Below are 20,792 nucleotides of genomic sequence, written 5' to 3'. Positions count from 1 at the left end.
GACTAAAGTATAGACTTCAGTTGATAATATATCAATACTGGTAACTACTTATAATCAATGTGCCATAATCTTGTCAGATAATAATAGAGGAAACTGGGGGTTGGGGGGGGAGCCACTAACATAGGAACTCCGTAGTATCTGCCAATTTTTCTGTAAATCTAAAATTGTTCTAAAAAAGTCTCAATTTTAAAAGTAGGTAAATGTTTACAAATCTTTTCTAAATTCACCATTTTCTTATCAGCAAATTAGTTTGCTAATTTAAATCACAAACCAAGTCTCGACCCCTTTTTGGCTTAAGAGGGGTCACCTTCCTAACCAGAAAGAACATCCCCAGAACTTCTTTTTCATCTGAAAGCCATATAACCAAAGATCAAGGGAGTAGCTAGTCATTTTTGTTCTCTCCATATTACCAAACAAGAATATAAAAGTATACACAAAAATACTAAGTATCCTTGCTTAAAAACCATCTTCCTGCTCATGCTCAGTAGCTCAGTCATGTCTGACTCCTTACAACCCCATGGACTGTAGCCCACCAGGCTCCTCTGACCATGGGATTCTCCAGGCAAGAATACTGGAGTGGGTTGCCATTTCCTCCTCCAAGGGATCTTCCCAACCCAGGGATCAAACCCACATCTCCCGCGTCTCCTGCTTTAACAGGCTGATTCGTTACCACTGAGCCACCATCTGTGAAGACATGATAATGAACTCTATACAAAGCCATGACATTTTTGCACAGTAAAAAATCAGCAGAGCCATACCAAATAGGTACCAGTGCCCCACCCATGGACAGCTTATAACCTGACCTCCAGAACGGTCAACAGTATCACACAGCTAATTAAGGGTTCTCCCAGATGAAGCCCCAGAGGGTAAGCTCCTTGAGACAGAAACCACTTCTCATTCTTTTGCATCTTCTCAAAGCACCTCATTCAGGGCTCTGCTGGTTAAGCAATCAGCTGGTATAGAGAACTAAGCTGGCCGCCTCTATCTAACCAGGCTGGGCAGGGAGAGGACTCCGCCCCCTCGCCCCACCCCCACGTGTTATTCAGGTCTGTGAAATCTGCAAGGCCCAAGCATCCAGCAGCAGGGACAGGGAAGCCAAGCCACGTGCTCAAGGGACCATATGGCTACAAACAGCACAGATCAGCTAAAACGCCACAGGGAAGGCAAGCAGGAAACTGGCAAGCCACGACAGGCACAAAAGTCTCAAGCAGGCTCAGCTAATCGCTGTGAAGTGAACATGTCTCTCTGCTAACCTGGAGAGACAAGGAGAACGTTCCCTAGCACTGCCTTCCTTAAGAGGAGGAGAACAGATATCAGTCTTCCAGTTCCCCATGTATCCAGAGAACACTTGGCTGAGTTTCAAGTTTCTCAGGAGTGGGACTCTTGGCCCACACTCCCATCTCCAGCTTTGAATCAGTTCCAGAAGTCAGAGGGTCCCAGGGGCACAAAGTTAGAGTTCATAGGTCACCTTTAGCAGGCTTTTTAGCTATTTAGCTGTTCTCTGTAAAATTACGAACTCAGGTCTCCTGCATTGTAGGCAGATTCTTTACCATCTGAGCCACCAGAGAAGCCCAAGAATACTGGAGTGGGTAGCCTGTCCCTTCTCCAGGGGACCTTCTTGAACCAGGAATCTAACAAGGGTCCCCTGCATTGTTGGCAGATTCTACCAGCTGAGCTACCAGGGAATAAATTAATACCTGGGAGACAGTGGTCCTCTCTTCAGTAGGCACTGTTTGTTCAGGCCTTATGGTCACACCAGCCTCAGAGCAGAATCCTTCAGCAAAAATTTGCAGGACTGCCAGACTATGTTCAGGAAAGCCCAAGGCACCTTAGGACCTTTTTAGGTTCCCTTGCAAGAGTAGTTTTGTCATTAACAAATATTTTAAATTAGGCAAAATGACTACAAAACTGCTGCTGGGTTCTAGCTTGGGAAAAGAAATCATCTTCCCTTTTACATTTAATGCTGACATCTTGTTTTCTACAATAGGGTTTGGCAAGCAATGGCCAAGGGCCCATCATTTACTCTTGTAAATAAAGCTTTATTGGAACATAGCCACGCCAATTCATTATGCATTACCAATAGCTGTTTTCTTGCTATAGTGGCAGAATTGTAGAGTTGCAAAGAGACTATATGACCCAGAAAGACTGAAATATTTACTATTATGGTCCTTTAAAAAAATGGTGGTCAAGCTCCGCTCTAACAACATATTTGAAAATGAACACACATGGGATATACACTATTACCAATGCCTGGGGAGCTATTTGGCAAACATGCTCCAAAATACTCCTAAGGAAATCACTGCCACTTAGGTAGAGATTTATTCCATTTTCTAAATAATGAAAAGGTGATAAATGACATGAATAATGACCTACTGGGGACTAGTTAAATAGTTAAATAAATTATGATGCAGTCTTACAATGGAACACAAGGAACAATAAAGAAAGTTCATGTATTTACTTTGTTACCCTCCCTAAATACTTCTACACAAAAATAAAGGGTTTGGGGGGCTGTTTTTCATTTTGCTTTGTCTTGTTGTTTGCCAAAGCCTGAAAGGACAAAGATAATGAGAGAGAAGAATATAGCAACAAAACTTGGAAGCTGGAAAGTAGAGGAATGAGTGGTAACTGACTATAGCCTCACGAAAGCTAAATCCTGTGCTAGTGCTGAGAAAAGAAAATGGTCTTTCTGATTTATACTGCAGACTTCCCCTACTCATCAAGAGTGAGAAACTATCAAATCAGGGATCTCAAGGGGGAAGGAAAATAAGATCCAAAACTAGGACTGGCTTAAAATCTATGTAAGAAGCACCTGAATTTCAAAATGGATACCCTAAATCCCATACTGCTCCTAAACCAGTGTTGAATACCTTGTTCTTTGAGAGACCACCAAAGGTTACCAGATATCTAAGGTAAGTCTCTAATATGGAAAATAAGAGATCAAAATAACCAAAGAGAATCAAAAACAACTTAAGAGAACACAGACTATACAGGGAGAGAAAAATCTTTAACAAATTATTGTTAATTCCTTAAATCCTAACAGATGATATTCCTCTCTAAAATAAGTATTACATGTTATTTTTAACAGTAATAAGAGAAACATTCAAAGAACAAAGGAAGCTTTTAGAAATTAAAATACAGCATGATAAAATATCTAATAGAAGAGATGAGAGATTAACATGAAGATATCAAGAAAGAAAAAACAAAAAAATGGAAAATAGTAAGAAAAAATTAGGACTAGTCCATGAAGTTAAACATCCAAACAGAAATTCTAGAAAAACAGCAGAGAAACTAGATAGAAAACAACAACAAAAGACTTAAAATTTAATTTTTAATATGGTTTAATTTTTAAACCACAACATGATCACACATGGATGAGCAAAGCACATCATTGTGAAATTTCAGAATAAAAGAAGAATTTGCTAAGAGCTTACAGAAAAAAAACATAGAATTGGGATGGGAGATCTGAATGGTTTCAGGCCACCAAAGAAATAAAGAAAGAAAACAAACAAACAAAAATTCTTAACAAATAAAAGTGGAGCAATGCTTTCATAATTCTAAAAGAAAATAGCTTCTAACAAAATTCTATACCCATCTAAACTGTCAAATGTAATAACAGAGTAGACATGAACAGTTTCAAAAAATCTACCTCCTAAGCACTCTTTTCCCAAGAAGCTAATAGAATGTGTTACCAAAATAAAGCAGTAAATCATAATGAAGCTGTAAGATTCAGAAAACATAGCACCAATCCAGGAGTGAGGCAAAGAAAAACTCAAGATAATGGTAAAGAAATCTAAAGAAGACACCTTTATAAAAGGAAATAAAAGAAATAAACTAGACAGTTATAGGTCACAAGGCTCCTGGAAAGTACTACTGAAAAAGATAAAAATAATGACCTGAATCATGTCTTGAGAAAAGATTTAAACAGATGACAGAATGTGGGGGCTAAATTAGTAAGTACATAAAAGATATATACATAAAATTTAAAAATTAACTCCAGGAAAAACAAAAAATCATGCAGGAAATGAAAAGCAGTCATAACATGCTATCTATCTCGGAAGTGATTAGCATTTACAAAGTAAACACTGAATATTAACTGAGCCAGAATTATGATATAGTCCTATTAGAAGGCATGTAGAAAAGTAAATGCACACCCACATGTGAAAAAACTAAATCCTCATCTTCCATGGTGTGAAAGAAAAGGGGTCACGCCTGAAAAATTAAGAGCAAGCAATTGAACATTTTATTCAAAGACGTGGATTAGCCAAGAGTTGAAAATGGTTGCCTCAAGCGAGAGGGAAATAAACGAGTACCCTTCTCTTAAGAAGCCCACAGAGTTCTTTAAAAATGTCTACGCAAAAAATTTAGAGATAAAATTTGGCAAATCCTTCACTAATCTAACCTGCTATGGCTGGTATTAGATATATTCCTGTAAGAAAGTGTGCCTGTAAGACTGTATGTAGCCTGTTAAATTAGTCAATGTCTCACTTTGTCAAAAGTTAAGGAAATTTAGGTGTAATTAAGCCACTGACATCAGAACTCCAAAAATAAATAATATTTTAAAAAATAATAAAAATGTCTACATGTTAAAAATAAAAACTTACCAACTTAAAAATATATACAAAAGAATACAAGTCAATACTACTCAAAAGTGACTGCCAGTCTGCAATGAGATAAGGTGCCTGTACCAGAACATAAATCAACTGCATCACTGAGAACATTGCTGACATTTTTTCCATAGCAAGATCTTCTTGATGAAAGCAGCAAGGTCTTGATTTACATTCTGGCTTAAGCTCCTTATATCATATCAAACCATTCTGAAGACGACTGGCATAGGTCAAAGGTCAGCAGACTTTTTCTGTAAAGGGCCAGATAGCAAATATTTTAGGCTTTGCAGGCCATATGGTCTCTGTCACAACTTCTCACCTCTGCCACCATACCACAAAAACAGCTCCAGACAATATGTAAACGAAGAGACGTGGCTATGTTCCAATTTACTCACGACACTGTAATTTGAATTTCATATAATTCCAACGTGCCACAAACCATTCTTTCTATGTAAAATCCACTCTTAGCGCACAGACCACACAAAAACAATGGTGGGCCATATTTGGCCCATGGGCCAGTTTGCCAACACCCACAATTGACAGTACGATCAACTTTTTCTTTCATAGTAATTTCATCTAGTAAGTGTGTTTTTCCTTCTCTTTATGCTTCTTCCTGTTTTAAAAACAAAAATAATCCTGAAGGAGTTAAAAAATTCAGTGAAAACCTTTTTTTCTCTCTGCTGCTGCTGCTAAGTCACTTCAGTCGTGTCCGACTCTGTGTGACCCCATAGACGGAAGCCCACCAAGCTCCCCCGTCCCTAGGATTCTCCAGGCAAGAACACTGGAGTGGGTTGCCATTTCCTTCTCCAATTGAATAAGCCTATATCTGAATGACCTAAATTTATGTTTAGGATACTACAGGATCCTTAATCAGATGGCTTTTATAGAGATAATCTCCTCTATTCTGGCACTGTAAAAAATAAAACTTCATTGTAATTAAAAAAAAAAGGCTCACTTTGTTTTAAAATAAAAAAGACAAAAATAGATTCTGAGATCCTGGATTTTTTCAAAATGGAAGGAATGTTCTATATGTCCTAAAGCTCTCCTTTTTCAAGTTACCAATAAAATCATACTCTGGATAAATGTATACCTGCTGGCTCAATCATCTAATCCTTTAGATGAAGAATTTTTCTTCAGCAATGCCTTAGTTTCCCAAGTAGGCAAGGCCCAAAACCCTTCCAAATCTTCTAGGTTTCTCTACCAATTCAGTTTCAACTGAGGAGGGGCTGGTAGGGATAGTACAGTGTAACGAGACTCTCCCAAGGGTCATCTGTATCACTAGAATTGTGATGATGGTGAAAAATGGAAGGCCTGCCTCCTTGGTGAGTGAATAGTCATGCTTTCCTTGTGTAGCTATGTCCTTCTATAGTCAGGACAGATTACAGGGAAACATAAACACGAGTTCCAATTGGCAGAGCAGCTATGTCCAAGTTCCCAAGCTGGTGTGGTCCTCACACAAAGAAGCAGCGGTCCATTCTGATCTGCATCAGGATGTGAAAGACACATATGGAGAATCCACATATGGAGCTCCTCCAACTAAGGTCCACTGAAAGGCACAATTACAGTTAACCTGACAGCTGGCGTAGAGACAGACCATCTACCAGAAGAGGAAAGGGGCCGCCTGAGCACTCAGTGACCTACTGCTTTGGGCATCATAAAAAAGAAAGTGAAGAAATTCAGTCAATTCCTTGGAGACTTGTTAAAATTTTACCATTCTAAGAGAAAGCATTCCAAAATTTTTCAGGCTGACAGTGCCACCTAGTGGCTCTCCACATTAAACTCATTGTTGGACATTTAGGACAGTCACTTCTCAGTCCAAGAATATGGATATTTAACTATTTTATTATTACAAAGCTTCCAGCATGTCTTACCAAAAGTAAAAATAAGTTAAAAACATTAGCAATTTTGGGAAAGCAAGGTCTACTATAGGTTCTACCGCTCAAGGTACCAAACCCCGTGATGAAGTTTTTTCGAAAAAACACTTTTACATAGCATTGCTGCTGGATCCAAACAATCTAGTCTGTAGTTCAGTTGCCTTCAGAGAAATCCATCCCAGCAAAGTGGAGAGCCCTCAGAAAAACACATCACAACAGAAAAATTCAAAACCACAAAAACATTCCACATTAGAAAAAAAATCAAAAACCTCAAGAGTCTCAGAAGAGAAATTTGAGGTTTTATACCCTTGGGCATAAGAAATCTAAGAGAGGGAGTTCCCTGGCAATCCAGTTGTCAGGACTCAGCACTTTCACTGCCATGGCCAGGGTTCAAGTCCTGGTGGGAACAAAGATCCTACAAGCTGCGCAGCACAGACAAAAAAAAAAAAAAGGCAAGCGAGAAAGAAAGCAAGCAATCTAAGAGAATGTCATTTGCTAAGCAGACAGAATCTCCGGCATATGAGAGATTTCAAAGGGTCAAGGTGCACAATTTTAACCCATGAATTTCTAATGAAGTTATGCAAATCTACATTTATGTTCTTATAGTTTCCAAGTTTCTTACTATAAACACACCCGTGCAGGCAATCACACACGCACACATGCACGCATCAGTGCTTTGCCTTGCAAGAGAAATGCTTCAGCCCTTGACTGATTATTCAGATCTCTGTATTATCGCTAGCCTGACAGCGTGCACAGTGCAGCGCCAGATGCTGAGAATGACTCACCTTGGCAACAAACTGTTTGTCCTTTTGGTCCAAATTAGCAGTGGGAGCCACGTAGTCTCTCCATATTCTCAGCCTGCGCTCCTTGGCAAACCTGGCAACAAAGCAAGGATTCAGATCACTTAGAGGGACTAAGGCGGTGACAGAATCCACCATCATCACAGGAGCAAACAGCACAAGACTCTACCCTATCTCACAGACAAGGCACCCAGGAGAAAAGGCTAATCAAACCAGCACAAAGTGTGACCGCCACAAGGAAAACTATACAGCACCTGAAACAATCCCGCATGCATATATGCCAAAAACCCACGGCTGACATGCTGGGGTCTGGGTACACCCTTTTTCAAGCCTGGAAAGTACAAGGCCACCTTGCTAATTAATTAGCTCTTCGGCGTATCAAGTACCTCTTGAGTGATTCCTAAATGCCAGGCGCTGGGGTGACAGAGTAACTGCTCTCTTAAGTGGGAGGGAAGAGCGCACACATCTAACAAAAGTATTTTTTAAGAAGCATAAGCCTGCTCACTTCTATTTGCATTATAAAAAGGTCGTTGTTCACTCAGTCGAGTCAGACTCTTTGCGACCCTGTGGACTGCAGCACACCAGGCTTCCCTGTCTTTCAGTATCTCCCGGAGTTTGCTCAACCTCATATCCAGTGAGTCAGTGATGCTACAAAGACTAAGTAGGACATAGTCATTGCGCTCTGAATTCACTGCTTGATTACGAAAGACAAACATTCTTCAAAAGCAAAAGAGCACTGTGACCTCCCCAGTGGTCCAGTGGTTAAGACTCCATGCTGCCAGTGCAGAGGGGCATGGGTTCAATTCCTAGTCAGGGAACTAAGATCCCATATGCCACACAGAGTGGCCAAAAGATAAAAAAATAATAATAATAAAATGAATGCATAAGGAAATATTTAAATATATTAAAAGGTTATCAGCTACCCAAATCCCACGTGGAAAACATGAACAAAATGGTCATTATAGTGCATCTAATGAGGAAGAAAAATGGGCAATAATCCAATAGAATTTAAACGAAAGTTAAAAAATCATGTTGGTAAACATTTGTTTCAGAGTACAAAGCCCAGAAAAGACTTTTTGAGTCAGAGTAAGAGAGGGACAGGGAATACGTGCAAAGATTTACATATATGCATACACACACACATATATTTTATATCAGTAAAAAATGGTCAGAGTATTTATTTAGAAATAAAAGGATGTAGGGCAAAGGAACTATTAAACTGTTATTTCTGAAAATGGTATTGCAGCTTTTCAAAGCATTGCTAAAATGAGAAAAGACAAAAGCGGCATGTTTTAGATGTAAAAACACGTGAAACACCTCAATAGTGATTTACCGACAATGCAAGCAAGTTCTAACTCAGCATGCAAAACAGTAGGCAAGTAATCATATCATTGAAATGATCTGCATTCCTTGATCTAAATCTGTTTTTTAATGATGGGCCATCTTAAAAATCTCCTGTAGATGTTATAAAACATGTAGAAACTAGTGTCACTGTAACTTACTTTCTTCAAAGAGAGGAAGGAACTTAAAGAATGCAAAAAGAATCATCAACCAAAATAATAATTTAGAAAAATAGACCTACAGGATTTTCTGAGCAATGGCAACAACAACAAAAAATTGAGCATCACAAAATAATCAGAGATATTTGGAAAGCTGTGCTCGATACACCTATTATATCTTTTGAATTTAATTGTGGAACATAAAAAGACTAAACAATGTATACAATCACTGTGTTTTTTCTAAGCATCTACCTTTCTTTGTCAGGTATGCCATATTCAATGGCCAAGATTAAAATCTAATTTTATAAAAAGTTCTAAGTATTTCTGCTTACAAGTAGAGGAGGCTGTAAGAGACCTAAGAAAGGAGAAATTCAATTCATGTTCTTGCACACCTCTTCGTCATGTACCTCAAAGGCAAAAAACTGTAAATTGTATGACTCTGAAATAAACCACATAGGTTTGAGTGGAATGTCACCAGTGGTCCTGGCCTTCTACCTAAACGTATCCTGGGAAGGTAGTGGGTGGGACTTTATGAACATCATCTCTATTCATCTATCTGCTTCATTTTTTTTTCTACCTGGAGACTCAAGTTCAGCTATACCTGCAAACACCTGAAACGGCCACTGATCTTTGGCATATCCACTATCATTTTTCTAGAAATCAGTTATTGCTCCATCAGCTTTAACTGTGGGGCACCTAGCCAAAAACACGATACCTTACAGTTGTATTAGCATTTATAACTACAGCATACAGGTCAATAAATTAGGGCATCAGGCTTTGCAGCAACATTGGATAGTCCTAGTTAGGGACCCACAGGCTCTGTCTTTCCATCATACACTTGGCTCCAGCCTGCACGTCAGGAAGGAGCCGGTAAGTTATTTCATTGTCCTCAAATGAGCCTCAAGTTTATTTCATTTCAAATGCCTAAAACCTGAAATCTAAGTGAGAGGCTTAAAAAAAAAGTGCACTGAAAACATTAATAAAGCAAATCAGGTGACCCATAATGTCTGAGTGAAAAATCAATAGACAGCCCTGAATTAGACTGAACCCGGAGACTGTAAGCCAGTCACTCCTCTACGAGATCCCAACTTCTTCTGGAATTTCCCCAGTCCTTTACATTGACATGGTTGGGTGAGAGAAGATCCTGAGGTTCCTTCCCCTGGAGTCCCCTACACCTAGATCCTCGGCTAGAAGGCTTCCCCAACAGGCCTTACCTCTCAGCTGCCCTTAGCTTTTCTGCGCCCCGTGTGTAGACTGCAATCGACCAATCCACACAGCGGGCAAAACCTTCCTTCAGGAGGAGCTCTGTGATGTTGCCGTTCTAAAAAATAAGGCAGGCACAGGTTAGATTCTGCTGCAAGGGAATCCGTTTCTCTTGACTTCTGACGTGATTAACATAGCCACAATCTATTTTGTAGTTTTAAAAAGAAATGAAGTAGAGTCAGTTCTCTCATGAAGAAAGCAGCCCTATGAGGGGAGATGCTGCTCTGTGACGCCCTTCAACAGCCCTGGCTTCATATCCCCGCAGCACCCAGCATAGTAACTTGCCCTTAACAGGGGCAGGATAAATGTTAGTGGCATTGAATGGAATCAGCGCTTCAATAGCTCTTCTTGTGGACAGAGGATGTTAATCTTCAGTAGAGATTATACCTTATTATTTTCTTCCCTGAGATCAGCATTTACTCCCCTTTTCATAAGGGGAGAGCCAAAAAACAGGCTGAGTAAGGGAATAACTACAGTTACATTTTGCCCGGTGAATTACAATTCACATTCTACAGTGACACAGAGCCATCTGGCAGGGCTCCGGCAGACAGCGAGCACTTCAGAAGAAATAGACATGACCTTGGCACATTCCAAACCAAGCCTCCCAGCCTTCCACAACTGCCATCATGGAAGAATTCTCTAGCCAAAGAAGAACAGTTTATTCTGGTACTGGATACGGGTTACAATAATGACAATCTATTTAAACTTGGGTGTTAAAAAGCAATTTCCCATCCAAGAATATCCCACCTACCAAAGTATACACCAGGGTAAAACTCCCAGTAGTCAGAACTACAAAATCTTAACCTACTTCCTACTCAAAAGCAGCATTAGGCAGCAACTGAATAAGGCCTGGGACAGTTTTTCCAAAGGAGGGTTTCCTCATGACAGTTCTACCCATACAAGCAAGTCCCCTACATGTGAACCTTCCAGTTTCAAACTTTCAATGACGTGAACATGCGTTGGCATGTCCAGCCATGAAAGTTAGTTCACAGGTTTGGCACACACTGTCAAATTCGTGCAACCTCTACAAGTGGCTGTGCTTTCGTGTACTTTATTGTACACTACTGTATAGAGTACAGGAACACAGAATCTTCATTTCAAGTCCAGGATATCTGGAAAGAGGCATAAAAGCTAGCAGCATATAGCCAATTGTGTTACTTGGGTACCAAGGCTAAGTTTGCTATACTTACAAACAAATTAGACTTAACAAATACACTCTCAGAACTGAACTTCTTCCTCTGTAGGGGACTTACTGTACTCCAAATAGCTAACCTACTTGCAAACCTCACCAATCCCATTCTACAGTTCCACTGCCACTTCTTAACTGATGTGGCAACCTCCCACCTTTCTTACTGGCAATCTTCAGGACTAGCATCTGGGATAATAAGTGCAAGCGTCCTTCCTCCCCTTATAAACCCAACCACAACTGAGATTAGTTTTCTAAGAGTACAAAGTTGCAAATCTGTCCAATTCTATCAGAGAAGGGATAACTCCCTAAAAAGGTCTCAAAGTCAGTAGATGATAACCCTACCGAGATACTTCACTGGCTCCCAAACACAGAGACAGAAGCCAAATGCAGCTCTTCAAACCCCAAGTGGATCCCCGCCCCGCGTGGGCCAGTCTGCCAGGCTCACTCACCGGGTGCAGAATTGTACCCAGAATGTTCTGGTTGTGGCAGCTCTCCAGGATGATCTGGACATCTCTCTGAAGTAGTCGAGACTCAGTAAAAAATTTGGCTTCTGCAGCAAAAGGCTCTGGTGTTTCACTTCCATCCGCTTCCCGTCGAAAAGTTGGGCACTAAAGCACAAGTAAGGCAAGCGCATGGGTGCTGGGCATGCTCAGCCCACAGGGAACAAGCCAAACAGCACAAACCCCACAAAGCTGGGCTGGGAAAGGTGTCTAATCAGGTCTTCCAACCCTTCTAAAAACATACTGATAAAAAGAAACTGGAAATACCATCCTCTTAGCCTTGTTCGTAAAGCAAAATAAAACTCAGGACAACATGGGGAAAATCATTAATTACACTTGAAAATGACCCCTTGCCAAGAAGAGATTCACCAGTGCCTCACTTTAAATCCCTGATTTTTTCTTTAATCAAAATGGCTATTTTACATTAAGACAACACATTCAGCAAACTTTGCGTGTGCGTGCTTAGTTGCTCAGTCATGTCCGACTCTTTGCAATCCCATGGACTGGCTTCCCATCCCCTCCTCTTTAGGTTTCAACCATCTCTGCATAGCCCACTCCAAACAGACTCTGAGAACTTAAAAAGCTCTTATTTGATCTAATTAGAACTGCACCACTGCAAAGTTTAAAGTACCCCAGTCAATGTTAACAGCCCATCCTAGAAAGACATGGTATGGACGAAGTACCCCCATCACTGAACACTTCCACGAACCACCCCGTAGCCCAGCGTATGAGCTGACCTTGATCCCTGACAGCATGACCGTGACCAGGTAGTAATCTGGCAGGAGCAGCGCCCTGACCACACTGCCGTCCCGCACGTGCTCGATGATAGCTGCAGGACAGAACAAACGGCTTAAGTGACACAGGTCGTGCCAAAGAGAAACAATGCCCCATCAAACTGCCCGGAGCACAGTTCCTCTTCCCAAATCCCAAGAAAGCCCCCCTCTGGGAGGTGACAAAGCACTGGCAGATCACGAGTGTTCACACAGACTCTTGCCCAAACTACTCTAGGAGGATTTGAATCAAACCAACTGCTACATCTTTTGAAACTTCTGGGACCTCCTGGCTCATACCTAAGCTCTGTTATCCATAAGCCAGGTTGCTCATCAGTATACTGAGTGCCTGGCAAAAACTAACAATAATTCAGGATCGGCAATCATTTTATTTTACTGAGTCTGCAAGTTAATAATGTCTCAAAGTAGAACTGAGAACTATAATAGTGTGTGTGGGGGCGTGTGTGCATGCATAAATGTTTAGATATATAAAGAATACATATTTCTACCTTGAAATTTTAGAGGTGGTATTTAGAGATAGCCATTTTTTAGAGAAAACAGGAAGATTCCCCGTGTGCAAAATTACCAGCAATTTACTACTCTGTAGCAAGAAAGGACTAATCTCTACAAAATACATTTGATGCATATATGAACTGGATGAAAGCTCCCTTCCAAAATACCATGGTGTTGTTTTACCCTTAACAATTCTCTGTGGGTACTAAAGTAGAATCTGTTTTATTAAACTCAAGGAGCTCGACAGCAAATAGAGAGAAATCATCCTGAGTCATATCTGTCTTTCCCCGACAGCCTCACCATTGACAGGCTTCTGGTGGTGGGAGTCCACGAAGTGCCTTGGGTTCTCAATGGTATACTTGAGGTCCCGGATAGTATGTGAACCGTTCCCCTCACTCCACATCCCTTTCTTAGCTGCTTTTGCTTGCTCCTCACATTCCGCAAGCCGGTTCTGCTCAGGACTGGGACATGAAAAAGAAGAAACAAGTGTGGTTAATGAGTTCACGAGAGAAATACCAGGGTCATCTTTGATTCTGGGTTTCTACAGCATCTTCTCTGCTTGGAAAAAACCAAAACAATTGTTTCAGACCCAGGCCTGTAACCAGAAACCTACCAGGAGTGCAAATTCTAGATTCCAGATTTATTCCCTCCAACAAAAGACTCAATTGTAACAGCATTTAATGAGAATATCTGAAGACCACCCTTCTCAGTACTGCCACCATGAGTGATTACAAGAGAACAAGTTGGTGGCTTACAAGGGAGCCACACCAGGTGGGAGAGCTTCATTTAACCACCCCAGATTCAGGAACTAGAATCCAGGCAGACCTCAGCTGGACACAGTGCAGCCAAAGTGACTACGAATCACCCTTACTCCCTGTCATCTGCAGAACAGGACTGGGGAATACAGAGTGATTATCAATTTTACAGACAGTGTCACCCCAACACTATTTATATATCCCATAAGGCCAGCTAAGCAAGAGGAGTCTGAAGATGGAACTCTTTCATCAGACAAGAAACCAAACTATGCACAAGAGCAGAAACCCAGTAGATAGACCACTCAGCCTCTCCCCCTCCAAAAAAAAAAAAAAGCCATCAAAAACAACCAAACCCAGAAATGGCTCAACTCTTCACTCTCTCATCTGTATTTGAGCTGAAGTGAATACTGGAAAGCCTTTCCACAATGTCAACACCTCTTTCCATCAACAGACATCTAGAGAAACTGAGCCTCCCACCTTGATCAGTAGGGATTTTCAACAGGGAGCATGGCCTACAATTTCTCAAACCAGAAGTCTTCAGTACGGCTCTTTCCCTCCTCCCCATTAAAAAAAGAAGAAGAAAAAAAAAAAAGACAATTATCATCTTCAGAGATCCAAATTTTCTGTTGGAAGTTGACGGGGGTGGCGGGGGGGTGGGGGTTGGGGGGAATGTTGCTTGAGATAGAAGCAAAAACACTGAAACTGAGAAAAGAAGTCAAGACAACTTTGGAGTAAAAAAAGACTGGGACTCCTGGAGGGACTTCTTTGTTGAGGTGGTACAATACTGTTGTAGGCTTTTTTATAATTCTTCATTCTGGCTGCAAACTGGATTCCAAAAACACTGCAACGGTAAAAATGCCAGCAACTGTCCTTAAAATACAACTTGAGCATGCTTCCATACACAGCACCTAAGACAAGTGTCAGAATTCAACAAATTCCCACATGCTCACTCACACTCCAATCATAAGCTCCAGACAATGACTCTTTTGAGTTGGAAAGAATCAGAGAACTATAGGATGAATGACTTGATCACAAAGAAGGATGCAAACTGTACATTTTGGCCTTTGCTCATCCCTATCATTGGCATAGTTCACGCAAACATCTATCTAAAGCTTCTTCTACAGTTACAGTCGTAATACAACACGGACTTAATGATTTAAACAGCAGGAGTTCCCTGACCTTCCAGTGGTTAGGACTCAGCACTTTCACTGCTGTGGCCCAGGTTCAATCCTTGGTCAGGGAACTAAGATCCCATAAGTCATTTGGCCAAAAAAATAATAGCAAAACAGCATCTACAGCATCCAAATTACTGATGCAGCTTACCACTTTTCATAGACTAATGTGCTAGTTAAAGTCAGCTGCAATCCCCACCCTTCTGAGGTGCCAACACTGATGAACTTGAACCTGAAATATGCACTATAAACCTCACATTGTTGTTGTTTAGTCACTTAGTCGTGTCTGACTCTTTGTGACCACACAAACTGTAGCCCACCAGGATCCTCTGTCCATGGAATTTCCCAGGCAAGAATACCGGAGTGGGCTGACATTTCCTTCTCCAGGGGATCTTTCCAATGCAAGGATCAAACCAGGGTCTCCTGCATTACAGGCAGATTCTTTACCATCTGAGTCACCTGACAGTCCATTAACCTAAAACTCATTTCTAATGAATTCACAGTGCTATTAATAACAAATACATTTACCTTATTACTTAAGTATCTACAGATCCATAAGCCAAAACAGACATAAAAGGCTTTGGAGACACATAAATTTTCCCTGAAAACAGAACCACTCAGCCCGTCAGTTTTCCTATATTCCAGGTAGCAGCTGTTGCTTTGAATTTTATTTATTCACTCTGCTTTATTCTGCATTTACTTATTCCTTATATACCTGATATAATATTGTACATCTATCTGTTGATTGGTTTGTCTCCCAGTGAAATTGTTAGCCTTTGTTCACTGCTATATTCACAGTGCCTAGAACATAGCCTGGCATACATGCTCAATAAATATTAGGAGATGGATAGATAAATACTCTGGAACCGAATATCAATGGTATAAGAAACAAGCCTACTGACTCTTATGGTATGAAGCATAGCACTTCCTTGTCTCCAAGCAAAGAAGTTTTTGATTACACATACCAAATGCCATTCACGAATGCAGAGAAACCTCCTCACTCAGAACAATACACACCTACACCGGGGCAGGAATGTTCTAGAAGCCAGGAGAACACCAGATAGTACCCATTTTATGTCAGGGGGCAGGAATGAAAATGCATCAAAGCAAGTGAGGAGTCCACTTCCCCAGCTCTCACAGTGGAGAGGGAGGAAGTCTGAGGGTCAGAAGAACAGCAGAGACTTACTTGTTAGCTCTCATGCCTTCTCTCCGGGTGGCCAAGCCCTCTGCAACCAGTGATTCTGCAATGTTTTCCCCATTGGTATCTGAGAAAGAAAAAAAAAAAAAGACATGAATCTTGGGTCTAAATCCATCTCCAATAGCAAAAGGACTCTACTGGGACTACTTTCACCCTCAGCTCTTCAAGGAATAATGTTACCCACTAACTGGACAAGGCAGCAGACCGGGGTTGGGTTTTTCAGAAAACCTTTTCTCCCTCAAAATGTCTCATCTCTAGGACCCAGAGGTCGATATATCTTCTCTGGGCTTATTTCTTAGTGTATCTCCCAAGCCAAAGGCAATCTCAGGAACTCCCGGAGACTGATGGGAAAGCAAGGCACAAGTAGCAGCCGGGGAGAGGATAAATAACACTGGAGGAGAGGCTGGTGCCCAATACAAACGCTGCCACTTCACAGCTTTCTCAGCGCCTCAGTACTCACCTACAAAATGGGAAGAGTGCCTGTCTAGATAGGTTCTTATGGGAATTCAATGTATGTAAATTGCCAAGTGCAGTGCCAAGCACACAGCAGGAATTAAAACAACAGAATCCAAAGGCACGCCCCACACCCGGACAATCAGACAGCAGAGGCACTTAGGATGGCCCGTTTATGTTTTACACCAGAGTCCAGTCCCTCTCAGGATGTCCTATTCTCTGCTCCAGGAGGCCACCAAGACAAGCTACATCATTTGATAAACACATTCTCGTGTTCTTAAGAGATGCAAGGGAGAGAGTCCAGACTTCCAATCTCACACAGCAGCCTTCAGAGCAGGCAAGAAAAATGAAGTGAAACAAAAAACACAACCCGATTAGGTTCCACCTGGGCACCAGGACCATTAATTGCATTTCCATGCTACTGAAAAAGCTTTCAGGCTCAGCGTATTCTCTTAAATCTCTGCTTGTCAGCCAAAACGATAAAAGAAGACATCTATGAGGGAATCACCACATAAAAATCTTTAATATAGCAGAGAACAAGCTCCTCGATAAACTGAAACACAGCAGTCTAGCTGATAGGTAACATCAGCATAGAATAAAATTCTGTAAGATTTATATTCAGTACACCATGCATTCATTGAATTCTGAAAGCAACAAGAAGTCTACATACTAGGCCCAAACCCAACCTAAATGCCCTGTCATTAGCCCTGTCCAAATTTCTGAGGCAAATCATAAGCCCCTTTTTCTACCACACACACAAAAGGCTGAGATGAATGCTTCTGATACAAAGAAAGTTCAGGTTCTGAAGCTGAATGTGAATCACAAGAACCTTTGCACTGGAGTTACTGCTGAGGCCAGACACAGATGCACACAGCTACCTGCCGTCAATAAATGCTACACTGATTCTTTCACAGCAATAGGAATAATCCCACAGAGTAGGAAATCAAAAGGAAAAGTTGAGCAGTAAGGTGTCAACAGGTCGGTGCGCAGAAAGAACGAAGGCAAGGTACAAAGAAGGTGAATGGCCATAAAACCAGCCGGTCAACAGCAAAGCCAATAGCTCTCAGACAGTTCCTTGGCACAGAGCACTCTGAAAGGGCTGTTGGCTGGCTCATTTCTAAATGAGTTGATTGCTCCTTCAAAAGGGAGAAAAACACAATTCTCTGGGCCAAACTCCCAAAGAAGGCAACAAAATGTGATGGATAGAGTACTGAAAACGGGGAATCTGTAGGACAAAGATAAAACACTCGCTTATTACTAACCAAAGTACAAATCTGATCAAGTCACAACTGGGGCTGGTATTCGGAGTAGGTGGGTGACTATATTTTTCCCACAATTTGAAGATTAATCAATCATCTCTCCCTTTAAAAAAAAAAAAAAGTTCTAGGTTAACCACAAATTCTCAGATTATTCTCCTCCATCATAAAAAGAGTATTCACAGAATTCCCTGGAGGTCCAGTAGTTAGGACCCCATACTCTCACTGCCAGGGTCCCAAGTTCAATCTCTGGTTAGAGAACTAAGATCCCACAAGCTACGCAGCACAGCCAAAAACAAAAAAGAAACCCAGTAGCCACGTAAACAAGAATTTACTGTACAGCACACAGAATTATATTCAATATCCTGTCATAATCTAAATGGGAAAGAATCAGAAGCTACATACCTGAAACACAATACTGTAAGTCAACTATAGTTAAATGAATATTTCAATCCATCTACATATAGCCAAAAAAAAAAAAAAAAGAGTAGCAACAAAGTAGGATAAATGTATGACGCTAATTAATTAGCTAAAGCACTGTTTCATTGCAGTTGGCACTGTCAGTTAAAATATCTGAGTGAAAATACTAAACTTTAAGCCATTAAGCCATTGAAACTGAAAGATGCAATTTCAAAATCACTCTCAGTAAATACTTATCAATCATCTCCTATGTGCCAGGTTTTATCAAATCAAACAGTGCATTATTAACATGCTAAATTATATCCACTCTGTCATGTGGGTCAGTTTAAAAAGCAAATTTCTAAATTTAAATTTTAAATGGCAGTGCCCCTTAGCAACTAAGCCCATGTGCCACAACCACCGAGCTCTCACTCTAGAGCCTGTGCTCCACAACTGAAGAAGCTAGCTCAGTGAGAAGTTTGTGTACCACCACAAGCAGACCCTGCTCACCACAACTGGGGAAAGCCCATGCAACAACAACAAAGACCCTGCACAACCGAAAATGTTAAATAAATTAAATTAAATTTCAAATGGCAGCTACAGTTAAACAGCTAAACCACAGGCATATGCGTGTGCACACGCAAACATATTTACTGAGTGCATACTCTGTCCTTGGAGAAGGAAACAGCAACCCACTCCAGTATTCCAGCCTGGAGAGTCCCATGGACAGAGGACCCTGGCGGGCTATAGTCCATGGGATCACAAACAGGTAGACACGACTTAGAGCCTAAAAACAAGTAAGAGAACACAGTAGAAGAGCCAGAAACCCACATCATACTACTCCGCAGCCTGTGCTCTTTCCACTCCATTACAAACCATGTGGCCTGCAAAAAACCACAAGCCCTAAACAAATCATGCTTTCTTAAAGAGAAAAGAAAGGAGAAGAAAAGCCACAAGATAGATAAAGGAAATAGAAGATGCAATAGGAAATCTATAGGAATTCAATTAGCACCCTGACCTAGCAGCACAGAGCCAGAGTTCCACGGGCTGATGGCCTGCACGTGGAGAAAACAAACACTACGGATTTTCTAGGCAAGAGTACTGGAGTGGCTTGCCATTGCCTTCTCCGAACTACATTGCACACACACATCTAAACCAAGGCAGGAAAGCGGGCACAGGGTCAACAAGGAGCAAGCTTATCAGGGCCGTTCCTCTGCACCTACATACCCTGAGCTCTGCACCCTGCCAGTGAGACCCACAGCCGACCATCCAGAGCCACCTCTACCAGGTGAAAACTGATCTTTGGAGGAACTTTAGGAGAAAAACGAGCCCTTTTGCCCTTGCTACTCACCTTTTCCAAGGTAGATCATGCCATACTCTCGCCCCTGTGGAGTCTTGTTTTCTATCGTGAAGCAAACTTCTTTCCCAATCAGCTTCTTCCGAAGGAACTCTCGAGCAGGAAATGCCCAGGGCTGAAAGACAGAACCACCACGTTCAGGAGCCAGGCCGTTTTCACACTACACAATCAACACCCAAGAAACTTCACTCCTTCAACAACCCAGCAACACTCTAGGCCCTGAGGAGAAGGTAAAAATGAAACACACACAGCCCGGCTCACACACTTAGGGGGCTCCTAAAAAATGAAGGCCTAATTGTTGGTGTAACTTGCACCAGCCCAAAAAACAGGCACCATGGTTTCCCAGGCACCAGCACTAGGACTTTCCCCACCTCCAACATTGTCTTATTCAGAACCACAGTTTACTTCTTGTTTAGTAACAGGCCCTGGTAAGGGATCAGCTTGACAACGGTGATTCCTTCCTCTCACCCTGACACAAGGCTGAGCCACACATCCACAGCAGGTACAAATAGAGCCCCCATGTGATTTGAAGATGCTGTGCAAAAGGATGGTTTTGCCTCATCACTTTGGGGATGGTACAGACAAAGGGAGATGTCTCTTCTGAAGAAGCCCTGTTGCAGTCAGGTCACTAGCACTTGAATTACAGTCTGGACCTAGCTCGGTGCCCTAAGTTCCCTTAGAACAGAAATGAGGAAGGAGAGGCTAAGAGTTCAAGGAGGACATAATCTACAAGTTCCCGGGCAGAAACAATTAATACATAAAAGGGCAGGGTGGTATACTATATGCACGCGCTTCTACCTCCTGGAGCCGAAAAACATGGGCTCTGCATAGTAAAAGCAAAACAGTCCATCACTGACCAGAAAAGGAACCGTCTGCCTACCTTTTCAGTCCATGAAGATTATTCCACAGGGTGAGCCAAGAAGCTTTTCTAGGAGAAAAACATCCATGACTTCCCAGAAACCAGAAGCCAATTTAAAGGTGGCAGTCCACCAACCTGCTGGGCCCGTGTTCACAAAACCAGTACTGTCAGCCAACACCAACTGTGGACAGTTCTGGGAAGAACTAATCCTGAGTAAGTGCTCTTAAAGACACAAAAACAAGCCTACTCACTCATTTAACACACTCTTCTCAAAGCTGCTGCTGCTGCTGCTGCTAAGTCACTTCAGTCATGTCCAACTCTGTGTGACCCC

The 20,792-nt window shown here is 41.6% G+C and overlaps 1 protein-coding gene across 1 annotated transcript in view; it reads right to left on the bottom strand.

The window, feature by feature from the left end:
- Positions 1–20,792, bottom strand: part of SND1 (staphylococcal nuclease and tudor domain containing 1) — a 426,838-nt gene that overhangs the window by 368,064 nt on the left and 37,982 nt on the right. Inside the window, exons 3-9 of the mRNA XM_055421219.2 lie at positions 19,597–19,717; positions 16,126–16,204; positions 13,313–13,473; positions 12,467–12,558; positions 11,679–11,837; positions 9,992–10,098; positions 7,264–7,354 (exon numbers count right to left, since the gene is read on the bottom strand). Coding sequence (XP_055277194.2) covers positions 7,264–7,354; positions 9,992–10,098; positions 11,679–11,837; positions 12,467–12,558; positions 13,313–13,473; positions 16,126–16,204; positions 19,597–19,717 — 810 coding nt within the window. The remainder of the gene's footprint in view (positions 1–7,263; positions 7,355–9,991; positions 10,099–11,678; positions 11,838–12,466; positions 12,559–13,312; positions 13,474–16,125; positions 16,205–19,596; positions 19,718–20,792) is intronic.

This window comes from Moschus berezovskii, chromosome 3 (assembly GCF_049115385.1).
Source record: "Moschus berezovskii isolate FMDL1 chromosome 3, NW_MosBer_1.0, whole genome shotgun sequence".
In the NCBI taxonomy this organism is placed as follows: Eukaryota; Metazoa; Chordata; class Mammalia; order Artiodactyla; family Moschidae; genus Moschus; species Moschus berezovskii.
This window is presented reverse-complemented; position numbering and strand designations above follow the sequence as displayed.